At 42.5% G+C, this 12,283-nt stretch overlaps 1 protein-coding gene across 2 annotated transcripts in view; it reads left to right on the top strand.

The window, feature by feature from the left end:
* The window catches only part of LOC110507622 (delta and Notch-like epidermal growth factor-related receptor), a 67,891-nt gene that overhangs the window by 43,506 nt on the left and 12,102 nt on the right, over window positions 1-12,283 (top strand). For both annotated transcript variants that reach the window (XR_005040015.1, XM_036965222.1), the window contains exons 4-7: window positions 1,082-1,245; window positions 3,386-3,534; window positions 4,481-4,634; window positions 5,458-5,571. Coding sequence is in view for 1 of the 2 variants with exons in the window: in XM_036965222.1 (XP_036821117.1) it covers window positions 1,082-1,245; window positions 3,386-3,534; window positions 4,481-4,634; window positions 5,458-5,571 (581 nt within the window). In the remaining variant the exon portion in view is untranslated. The remainder of the gene's footprint in view (window positions 1-1,081; window positions 1,246-3,385; window positions 3,535-4,480; window positions 4,635-5,457; window positions 5,572-12,283) is intronic.

Genomic DNA, 12,283 nt, shown 5'->3' on the forward strand with positions numbered 1-12,283 from the left:
GTATAGGTGTCCTGGAGGGCAGGTAGTTTGCCCCCGGTGATGCGTTGTGCAGACCTCACTACCACTAACATTGAGTGGCTGCTGCCAACACACTGACTCAACTCCAGCCACTTTAATAATGGGAATTGATGGGAAATTATGTATCACTAGCCACTTTAAACAATGCTACCTAATATAATGTTTACATATATTATTCATCTCATTTGTATACGTATGTATACGTATATACTGTATATGTGTATATATATATATATATATATATATACTCTATATATATATACTCTATATATATATACTCTATATCATCTACTGTATCCTTATGTAATACATGTATCACTAGCCACTTTAACTATGCCACTTTATTTACATACTCATCTCATATGTATATACTGTACTCGATACCATCTACTGTATCTTGCCTATGCTGCTCTGTACCATCACTCATCCATATATCTTTATGTACATATTCTTTATCCCCTTACACTGTGTATAAGACAGTAGATTTGGAATTGTTAGTTAGATTACTTGTTGGTTATTACTGCATTGTCGGAACTAAAAGCACAAGTATTTCGCTACACTCGCATTAACATCTGCTAACCATGTGTATGTGACAAATACAATTTGATTTGATATAATTGAAATGGTTTGGGATGAGTTGGACCTCAGAGTGAATGAAAAGCAGCCAACAAGTGCTCAGCATATGTGGGAACTCCTTCAAGACTGTTGGAAAAGCATTCCAGGTGAAGCTGGTTGAGAGAATGCCAAGAGTGTGCAAAGCTGTCATCAAGGCAAAGGGTGCTCAATTTGGAGTGTCAAAGCAAAGGTTGTGAATACTTATATAAATCAGATATTTCTGTATTTAATTTGTAATACATTTAAAAAAAAACATGTTTTCACTTTGTCATTATGGGGAATTATGTGTGTTTTAATCAATTTGGAATTCTGTCTGTAAAAACAACTAAATGTGGAATAAATGAAGGGATATGAATACTTTCTGAATGCACTGTAGCAGGCTGGTAACTAAAGTGTCTGGTTTCGAGGACTCTCTCTCTCTCTCACACTCCCTCCCCTCTCCCTTTAGGATCGTAGTGAATGTCAGTGGAGCGCCCGTCCTTTGGCGTGTTGGAGAGGATGGCTTCCAGCGTTCCTCCTTGGTGGAGGGGACCATCATGTGGTTCCAGCAGGCCTCAGATGGACTGGTGGTCCCTGACCACTCCCTCCCCCTTGGACACAACTACTTCCTCAGTAAGGCCCCTCCTCCATCTCAATTTACTTACTTACGTAAGTAATCCTGTCTGTTCCTATGTGGAACATAAGATTTCCCGCCACCTCAATACAACTGTTAAAAAGCATATGTAGGAATATAGGTTACTTTATTCTGTCTGTCCATATAGTGCTATCACTTCCATTCTGCCAACCTGTCATTGGTGCCAACTGTATTTTGCGTTAGATATGGCAATCTTCAACTCCAAGGGAATGAATCTTTGCATAGCACATATAGTGATAAAAGTGCATATTATACATATTCCTATTTAGAAGATACTTGTAGTTTATTGGTATAAGGTACCTTAAAGTCAGAGATATACGCCCCTGATCAAACAAGCCCATTGGGTAATTAGGATGGAATGGTATTCCATCATGTTTTCAATACTAACATTCACATTCTCTGCAGTGTTCTGAGTTGTCTGCTCAGTAATTTGCATGGAATATCAATCAATCAATATCCATACAATTCATAAACAGTATGATAATGGCTCATTTGTATGGGGCTGGCGCACATAAACACTTGGCTCTGCAATTCAGGTTTGTTGTTTTTCTGCATATTTTATCGCTAAGTCTATTTTCAATGAGGAATGTTACAGTAACGTACGTCTGAAGGTTCGGTGGATTCCAGCAGGTGTGGCGTCGTAATTGGTGTCCTTCCCTTTAGTGAATCGTCTACTTGACCCCTGTGCGTGGTCTCCATACCAACACTGCTGTATTAGGTCTCAGCCTGTCTGTCCACTGACCTTGAGCTGGCTGGAGACACTCCGCCTGAGATCCTGCGGCTCTGTCTGGGGAGTGAGGGAGGAGAGAGAGAATTAAAGAGAGAGAGAGAGAGAGAAAATGAGAGAGAAAGAGTGAGAGTCATTTTTCTGTCATCGTGTTTGGTTGTTTACCAGTCAGACCCTGGATAGTAAATTAGTCATGTCCTTGAGAGCAAGGCTGCTGTGGAGATATGTGTGTGTGCATCTCACATAATCTGTCTCACATGCGAAAACATGCAGTCAACACGAACAAATGCACACACACTCCCACTCGTGCACGCATATATATATATATATGATTCAACTCACAATTGTAAGGCAACCAGCTGCAATAGGATTGTGAATTTGCTCACTCACAACAAAAAGTTTGTGTATGAGCATTTTGTTGAGCAAACTTAGTCATATTGCAGTTGGTTGCCTTACAATTGTGAGTTTAATCTTTTTTTACAGTGTGCGTGCATTTAGGCAGGGAGCCCAATTCTAATATTTTTCCCCCACTAATTAGTCTTTTGACCAATCAGTTAAGCTCTGAAAAAGATCTGATGTGATTGGTCAAAAGACCAATTAGTGAAAAAAATATCTGCCTGTCTAAATGCAGTGTAAGTGTGTGTGTGCATGTAAGTGCTGCATCAGAGAGTAGTGACTTTGCATTTGTGAGTTTGTGTTGTGAGGAACAGACGTTATTGGGCTGACCTAACCAGACGCCTGATTGGCTGCAGGGCTTTGCTGTGGCAATGACTCGTTCTGGCTTTGCTCACGCCTCATTGGCTCATAGCAGGTCCCTAATAACAGCTGTTAATCTTCACTTTGAGGCTATTTTAAAATAGAGGCTTCTGGTAGCAGTCTGCTGTGTGTCACATGACACATAAATAACAAAACAATAACTAATCTATTTTGGTTTTGATTCATATTTGCTAGCATGGCCTTTTCCTCTCCATTTCTCTAATAGTTAGTTGCCAGGAAATACATTTCTCTTTTTCAATGGAAGCTAGAGGTGTCTTATCTAGGCAATGATCCATAAGCAACCACTCCTAGAACATTTGTCAAACACAAGGTGTTCTGGTCAATGTTACGTACGATGGTGTTAAGATAGCAAACTTGTGTAGAACCGGACACGTTTGACCAAAATCTTCTTTGCAAGGAACCATTACTTCTCTCTACACCTTATCTAAACACAATGCCTCTGTCCCTACATCCATGTTGACCTCCCCTACCTTTCTCTCTAGTTACATTGGCAATATTCAATATTGCTCACATTTAATCCGTCTTTTCATATTTATCAAGGTGAACCAGCTAGGACCTTAGGATAGAATAAATGTTTTTTGATTGATCTTGTTTTCTTCTCTCTCCCGTTGTAGGTGTGCTGCGCGTGGGCACCCCCAGTGGCTCGGAAGTCACCCTGCGTCTCAATCTGACAGTGAAGGCCAGCAGCTGTGTGGAGCCTGGCAGCCGCTTCAGCGACCCACAATGCTCTGGGAAGGGGAAGTGCATCACCCAGCCCTCTGTGGTAAGAGGTCAGGGGTCAAATATGTGATGTCACCTGTCCTTGGGTCGGTGATTCAATCCCTTGTCTTTGGGCTTGATCCTGTGAACACTATTTTAAGGCTTAACATGTCACTTTCAATATTCAGAAAACAGATTTCCCCCCTCATTATACTGGTAATTCAGCAGAATATTGTAATTCAGCAGTAATTCAGCAGAATATTGAAAGATTGCGACACTCTTGTCTTGATGATACACTATGCGGTAACATAGCAACAGGAGACTGGGTGGAGAAAAAGATAAGCAAGACAGAATAAAGACCATACCTTATTGCCATGGGAACAGAGAAATATATAAATGTATTGTGGGATGGAGACAGAGTTCTTAATAATAAAGTCCTGCATCCCTACTGCTCCCTGGGGCTCCCCCGCTCCCTGGGTCCCTAGAGGCATTGCAGTTAGTAGAATAATCACTGCTGCAGAGAGGAGTAGACTGCAGCAGAGAGGAGTAGAGAGAGGAAATGGAGAGAAGAGGGAGAAAAAATAAGAAAGGGAGAAGAGAGAGGAGACGTGTGTTAGACTGAGGGCCTGCTAGCGCTTTCCCTCCCGCCTACAGGTGCAGTGTTAGAGGGTGATTTAGCACACCACACTTTGGGGAGCTGGGAGGAAACGGGCATCGGTGGGGTTTAGAGGACTAACAATAGAGAATCCCAGGGACATCTCAATTGAGCCGCATGGAGCCCCAGTAACCAGAACCATCCCAGTGATAGACAAAGTGTTGAGCATTATGTTCCACAATGTTATCTGACCATTCAGTCTCATCAGTTTTTCTTCTCATCACATGAACCCCTATACTAGTCACATATAGAGCCATGAGTTTATCCTGGTCAGGTCATGTGTTTGGGAGAAACTGGCACTAGTTTTGGTACCTTTAGTCAGTCAGTGTGTGACAGTGACCCCTCTGACCTCCAGAGCACCTTCTTCTGTGAGTGTGAGAATGGTTACTCTGGAATCTTCTGTGAGGAGTTTGATGCCTGCCACCTCAAGCCCTGCCAGAACTACGCCATCTGTAGTGACCTGAGGCAGGGGGACGAGGGCCGCAACTTCACTTGTATCTGCCCTCCAGGTAACTACTGTGTGTTTGTGTGTGTACATGCGTATGTGCATGCATCACAGGAGGCTGCTGAGGGGAGAACAGCTCATAGTAATGGCCAGAATGGAGCAAAGAGAATGGCATCAAACACCTGCAAGCCATGTGTTTGGTGTATTTGATGCCATTCCACCTATTCCGCTCCAGTCATTACCACAAGTCTGTTTTCCTCAATTAAGGCACCACCAATCTCCTGAGGCCTGCGTGTGTGAGTGTCTCCAAATGAAATAGGGGACGCAGAGAAGAGTGCACCCTTTCAACTTGTCAATTAGATATATTTGGGGCCCGGACCAGTGAGGGCAGCTTTGAGCCACCTGAGAGGATAATTGCCTTGTTATAGAAGCAGAGGCTGGAGCTGTTGTTGATGGCCAGCCACATCTTATTAGAGAAGAGTGATTACAGGACTGTGGTGGTATGCCTGCCTGACAGACAGACTGAGGGCAGTGGGTTCTCACAGGCTCATCTAGAGCAATGTGGAGGCAACACTACATGATTGATGGGTAGTAAGGTTGGGGGTAATTGGCTAGATGCAGGACTTGACTTGTTCTTGGAAGAGTGAGTGTTCTGTTTTGAATTGACCTGATGAGCTAATGAAGATGGACAGTCATGGGGAAGTGTGAGACATAGGGTGGCCTGTGTGTGTGTTGCGTACATTTGTTTTTCTGTGTGTGTTCTTGTTATAGCGATAGTTGGATGGTTTGCATGTCAGTGCGTAAGAGTTGCAGGTGTATGTTTGGCTCCTTCTGTGTGTGTCCAGGTTTAATGCTATGTGACACTGTGTTTCGTCTGTGTGCTCCAGGGTTCGAGGGTGGTCTTTGCCAGTTGCAGGTGGACCACTGCCTGTCTCAGCCCTGCAGGAACGGGGCTACCTGCTCCAGCAGCCTGGCTGGACCCAGGTGCTACTGCCCTGAGGGTAGGTACTTTATCATAACTCTGCCCTGAGGGTAGTAGGTACCACAGTACCAATAGCACAGCAATGCTCTGAGTGCAGACCATCTATTACCATAACATGTACAGATCCACAGCAATGAACAATAGCAAGGATGTACTGCACAACACCACATTGTTAAAAAAAAAAAAAAATTCAGAGCCTCATTAGCTGGTTGTATGTGTGTGTGTGTGTTGGACTGTCCTGTGTGTGTGTCTGAATATGTGTGTGAGGATATCCTAGTTCCGCTGCCGTTCGTTTCTGTGCCTACTCGGTGTTTATCTGTGCCAGACCGTTGCTTAATTTAAACCTTCCTCCACTAGTCTAATTAGTCCTCCTAGCCCTAACGACCGGCTCTCTGCCCCACATGGGAAATCTACGCCCGCTAAAACTAAATTCTGACAAACACAGTACTCCTAAATAAGGGCATGCCAATCCACGCTTTTTATAAATACGCACACACACACAGACACTGCCATGGGAAACCATTCCGGAATAATCCTCTTCAAACACATTAATAATACAACAGAGGTATGAATGTAAAACCTGGTCCAAAAAATATGGTACATTTCAGGTACAATTCCCTGCGGTCACTGAGTTCTGATCCACAGTCTTGCTAACAATGCAACTCGGATTAAATTATTCATCTTACACTGTTGGACGAACGCCAACGCTGACCAGAATTTTTTTTATCCATCCACAGCAGTTTTTTTCCTTTGGTTGTTTTCACAGAAAGATCATGGTTGTGGTGCAACAATGGGGGTGGAAACTGCTTCAGCACTTGGTAATTAGTGCAACAAGGAGGTGTGTGAGAGAGAGAGACTAAATATTGAACAGGCTCGTTAGGTAATCCTGCCATTTGAAGCCTTTCTACTGGGTTTCATGGCAATTAGCCTATCACATTCTCGAATGAACATGTGACTGCAGGTGACCGCAATCAGCCAGTGGAGGGTGAAGAGGAGGCACCTTGCCTCACCTCTACCTCTGTATATACACAAACACACTAGGAGTGGGAGCGGACAACTCCAGAATCCAAGCAGCAGACTCCTGTCCATCTGATTCCCATCCAGTCGTGAGAGACTGAGCAGGAGAGACGTCAAGAATGTGTTAGGGTTCACAGTTGTTTTCTTGTTGTTTTCTGGCAGGTGGATGTGAGGGCAGCAGTATAGCGGAGTTGTATTCTACAAAGCAGGATTATGGAGTTGGCCAACTAACTTGTCTACATATTCTGATAACTTTTTATTTTGTAGAAAGATAAGCTTTAAATGGGCATGGTCTAATTAAATTGACAGACAAATAGACATATGTTATGTCATGTAAGTTTAACTTTTTAAATTAGCTATAAAATCAATAGTTATTTCTGGTTGCTTATCAAGGTTAGCTGACTAACTAATTGATCCTGCTTTGTAGCATACCTCTTAGTACAGAGACGTTATGAAGTGCTAATGAGATGACCGACCTGGAATTATGGTGTGTTCGTGAGGAAAACACACTCTTGTACTGTTGTTAATTTACCTCGACTGTCTCTCTTATTTATTTGGAAAAGAAATTACAAGTATCTTTACTCTAGATCCTCTCTTTAACTATCACTGTCTCCGGAGACGCATGCAGTGCGTTTCGTTTGGCTGTGCATAAAGTGATGGATGACGACAATAGCAGAGACAAGCATAGCAGAATCACGGCTTATGGTCATCAAATTCCACTGCTGAAGGCAAATGGCAGGTGAGCAGGCCTGTAGTTTGTACTAGTAGTAGTTTGATAGCAGAGCAGTATCATAAACATGACAAGTTGGGTTATTAGGTGTCATGTCCATTCATGACCAATCATGTCAGATGACAGAGCGGCTTTGAGCCCTGGCCAAAAGTAGTGCACTTTATTAGGAAAGCAACAATATCTGATGGTTTTACCAATTTGACTTCAGATTCAGACTTTTATCCACGTTTCTCCAAATGTCACATCTTGAAAATAAGGGTTGGGGTAGGGTTAACACATTAACTTTAGGCATCCATTCTGAATGATTGGGTTAAGGGTTAAGGTTTGGGATAGGGCTAAAACCAGACTGTAGAAAATGAGTGTCTAACACTGGGATCGACTGCGCAATCGGATTCAGAGTCATGGGATTGACGTCCTCAGGACATGGACAGACGTCCAATTTCAAAGTCAATCTTGAGCGATCTGCTCGATGATATATGGGCACCATTTCAGACACAGCCAGAGCCTCTTGAGGAGGTTGCTCCCAGCAGTCCTCCTAGCTCTCGGTCTGTCCTCTGAGGTCTCTCTCTCTCTCAGCTCTGGGACTGGCACTGTCTCCAGTGAGGAACAGGAGGGCTGGAGGTGCTATATTTAGACTCCTAACTCTATTGGAGTACAGCTGCTCTGCTAAAGCTGCTCTCCTTTCATATCAGAGCTCTCCTGGGAATCTGGTTTAGTGTGCAGGCTTGGTAAAGTGTGTGTGTGGTGGAGAGGAGGGGGGTCCTCTCTGTTTGTGTGAATGCGTGCACTGTTGTGTGTGTCTTTATCATGCTTTCTGACCCATACCCCCTGTGTCATAGCGAATTATGAGCTTTGTCTTGGGGAGAGTTGTCAGCATGATCCGAGGTGGGGGGGATTCTGCCATACCTGGGCCATGACAGTAAATCTCAGTAAGACCAAAATAATTGTGTTCCGAAAAGGTCCAGTCGCCAGGACTCCAAATTCCATCTAGACACCGTTGCCCTAGAGCATGCAAACAACCATATACAGTTGAAGTCGGAAGTTTACATACACCTTGGCCAAATGCATTTAAACTAAATTTTACAATTCCTGACATTTAATCCTAGTAAAAATTCCCTGTCTTGGGTCAATTAGGATCACCACTATATTTTAAATGGGAAATGTCAGAAAAATATTAGTTATTTATTTCAGCTTTTCTTTCTTTTATCACATTCCCAGTGGGTCAGAAGTTTACATACACTCAATTAGTATTTGGTAGCATTGCCTTTAAATTGTTTAACTTGGGTCAAACGTTTCGGGTAGCCTTCCACAAGCTTCCCACAATAAGTTGGGTGAATTTTGGCTCATTGCTCCTGCCTGCTTGAAATACATCCACAGGTACACCTCCAATGGACTCAAATTATATCAATTAGCCTATCAGAAGCTTCTAAAGCCATGGCGTAATTTTCTGGAATTTTCCAAGCTGTTTAAAGGCACAGTCAACTTAGTGTATGTAAACTTCTGACCCACTGGAATTGTGATACAGTGAAATAATCTGTCTGTAAGCAATTGTTGGAAAAATGACTTGTGTCATGCACAAAGTAGATGTCCTGACCGACTTGCCAAAACTAGAGTTTGTTAAAGAAATTTGTGGAGTAGTTGAAAAAATAGTTTTAATGACTCCATCCTAAGTGTATGTAAACCTGCGACTTCAACTGTACACCTTGGCCTAAACATCAGCGCCACAGGCAACTTCCACAAAGATGTGAACGATCTGAGAGACAAGGCAAGAAGAGCCTTCTATGCCATCAAAAGGAGCATAAAAGTTGACATGCCAATTAGGATCTGGCTAAAAATACTTGAATCAGTTATAGAACCCATTGCCCTTTATGGTTGTGATGTCTGGGGTCTGCTCACCAACCAAGAATTCACAAAATGGAACAAACACCAAATTGAGACTGCATGCAGAATTCTGCAAAAAAATCCTCTGTGTACAACGTAAAACACCAAATAATGCATGCAGAGCAGAATTAGGCCGAACCTGCAGAAGAGTCTCCTAATCAAGCTGGTCCTGGGGCTTTGTTCACAAACAGAGCCCCAGGACATCAACACAATTAGACCCAACTAAATCATGAGAAAAGATAATTACTTGACATATTGGAAAGAATTAACAAAAAAACTGAACAAACTAGAATGCTATTTGGCCCTAAATAGAGAGTACACAGTGGCATAATACCTGACCATTGTGACTGACCCAAACTTAAGGAAAGCTTTGACTATGTACAGACTCAGTGAGCGTAGCCTTGCTATTGAGAAAGGCCGCTGTAGGCTGACCTGGCTCTCAAGAGAAGACAGGCTATGTGCACACTGCCCACAAAATGAGGTGGAAACTGAGCTGCACTTCCTAACCTCCTGTCAAATGTATGACCATATTAGAGACGCATATTTCCCTCAGATGACACGGATCATGGATGACACGGATTTGAAAACAAAACTGATTTAGATAAACTCCCATATCTACTAGGTGAAATAAGTGTGCCATCGCAAGATTTGTGACCTGTTGCCACAAGAAAAGTGCAACCAGTGAAGAACAAACACCATTGTAAATACAACCCATATTTATGTTTATTTTCCCATTTGTACTTTAACCATTTGCACATCGTAACAACACTGTATATATTCATAATATGACATTTGTAATGTCTATTCTTTTGGAACTTCTGTGAGTGTAATGTTTAGTGTTCATTTGTATTGTTTCTTTCACTTTTGTATATTCTCTACTTCACTTGCTTTGGCAATGTTAACATATGTCTCCCATGCCAATTAAGCCCCTTGAATATAATTGAATTGAGAGATGGGGTCCTGATGCTCAGACACTGAGCCAATCTCCCTGACAACAAGGCCCAAGGCAAATGCCACCATGCAGCAGGGTGTGAAAACTGTGCAGTGCAGACTTATCTTGCTACAGAGATAAAGGAATCGAGCTGTGATTTCCCTCCTTCCTATCTTCACATCCTCCTTTTTGGCACCTTTACCTCCATCTTTTCTTTACCTCTTGTCATGTCACCTTTTCTACTACACCTGAGATGATGTGCGGTTGGGTGTCTATATGTCTGTGTGTAAACATATAGGGGTAGTGATCAAAGTCAAAACTCGACAATAACGTTTAATCATTCATTCCGACGGGCTACGGTTGAGGTTTGGGATAGGGTTAAAGTAGGAAAACATAACAATGAGTGCCTAGCAATGTGATTGAACCCACAATCCTCTGAGTTGTAGAACGCAGTTTAAAAGCCATGAACATTCAAAATCATGTTTTTCATGAAATTGGATGATATTTGAATAAAACCCAAATCAAAGTATGAAAAATGACTTTCTTCTACGTTGATGAGTTTTGATCATAATGTTACTAATCCCCTCCCCCATGTCAAACACTTGGATTCAGGTGACCCTAACTCATGTTAATACACCAATGGTAACATAATACTCTCTTACCTAGTTTAGATAAGTACTGCCTTGTACAACATTTGACTGTAGCGTGTCAGCAAATGCAGTATAATTACATTTTTACACTTCATCCATGGTGAAGATACTTACAGTATATGTCTCCCCTTTCATCTGTGTCTGGTGTTAGCTAGTTACTGGCTAGCTAGGACTTCATCTGTGTCTGGTGTTAGCTAGTTACTGGCTAGCTAGGACTTCATCTGTGTCTGGTGTTAGCTAGGTCTTCATCTGTGTCTGGTGTTAGCTAGTTACTGGCTAGCTAGGACTTCATCTGTGTCTGGTGTTAGCTAGTTACTGCCTAGCTAGGTCTTCATCTGTGTCTGGTGTTAGCTAGTTACTGGCTAGCTAGGACTTCATCTGTGTCTGGTGTTAGCTAGGTCTTCATCTGTGTCTGGTGTTAGCTAGTTACTGGCTAGCTAGGACTTCATCTGTGTCTGGTGTTAGCTAGTTACTGCCTAGCTAGGTCTTCATCTGTGTCTGGTGTTAGCTAGTTACTGGCTAGCTAGGACTTCATCTGTGTCTGGTGTTAGCTAGTTACTGCCTAGCTAGGTCTTCATCTGTGTCTGGTGTTAGCTAGTTACTGGCTAGCTAGGACTTCATCTGTGTCTGGTGTTAGCTAGGTCTTCATCTGTGTCTGGTGTTAGCTAGTTACTGGCTAGCTAGGACTTCATCTGTGTCTGGTGTTAGCTAGTTACTGGCTAGCTAGGACTTCATTTGTGTCTGGTGTTAGCTAGGTCTTCATCTGTGTCTGGTGTTAGCTAGTTACTGGCTAGCTAGGACTTCATCTGTGTCTGGTGTTAGCTAGTTACTGGCTAGCTAGGACTTCAGCCAGCACGGAACAAAAGAGCGGGAAGGGTCGTTCAAAACTCATGTTTCCAACCACAGTTTTTATACAGGTAAAGTCATACCATATGAAAGAAAATCATGACAGCTGTGATGGAAACAGGAAGTTTCGGTACAATTCTATAAATGGAGACAGATAATTTGTTTGGTTGACATGGTGGGATCTCTTTGTGTCTGTAAAATGAACTATGTGAGAAATGGTGGTGGAAATGCCTTTATGCGCAAATATACAGTGCCTTGCGAAAATATTCGGCCCCCTTGAACTTTGCGACCTTTTGCCACATTTCAGGCTTCAAACATAAAGATATAAAACTGTATTTTTTTGTGAAGAATCAACAACAAGTGGGACACAATCATGAAGTGGAATGACATTTATTGGATATTTCAAACTTTTTTAACAAATCAAAAACTGAAAAATTGGGCGTGCAAAATTATTCAGCCCCTTTACTTTCAGTGCAGCAAACTCTCTCCAGAAGTTCAGTGAGGATCTCTGAATGATCCAATGTTGACCTAAATGACTAATGATGATAAATACAATCCACCTGTGTGTAATCAAGTCTCCGTATAAATGCACCTGCACTGTGATAGTCTCAGGGGTCCGTTAAAAGCGCAGAGAGCATCATGAAGAACAAGGAACACACCAGGCAGGTCCGAGATA

This window comes from Oncorhynchus mykiss, chromosome 27 (assembly GCF_013265735.2).
Source record: "Oncorhynchus mykiss isolate Arlee chromosome 27, USDA_OmykA_1.1, whole genome shotgun sequence".
NCBI lineage: Eukaryota > Metazoa > Chordata > Actinopteri > Salmoniformes > Salmonidae > Oncorhynchus > Oncorhynchus mykiss.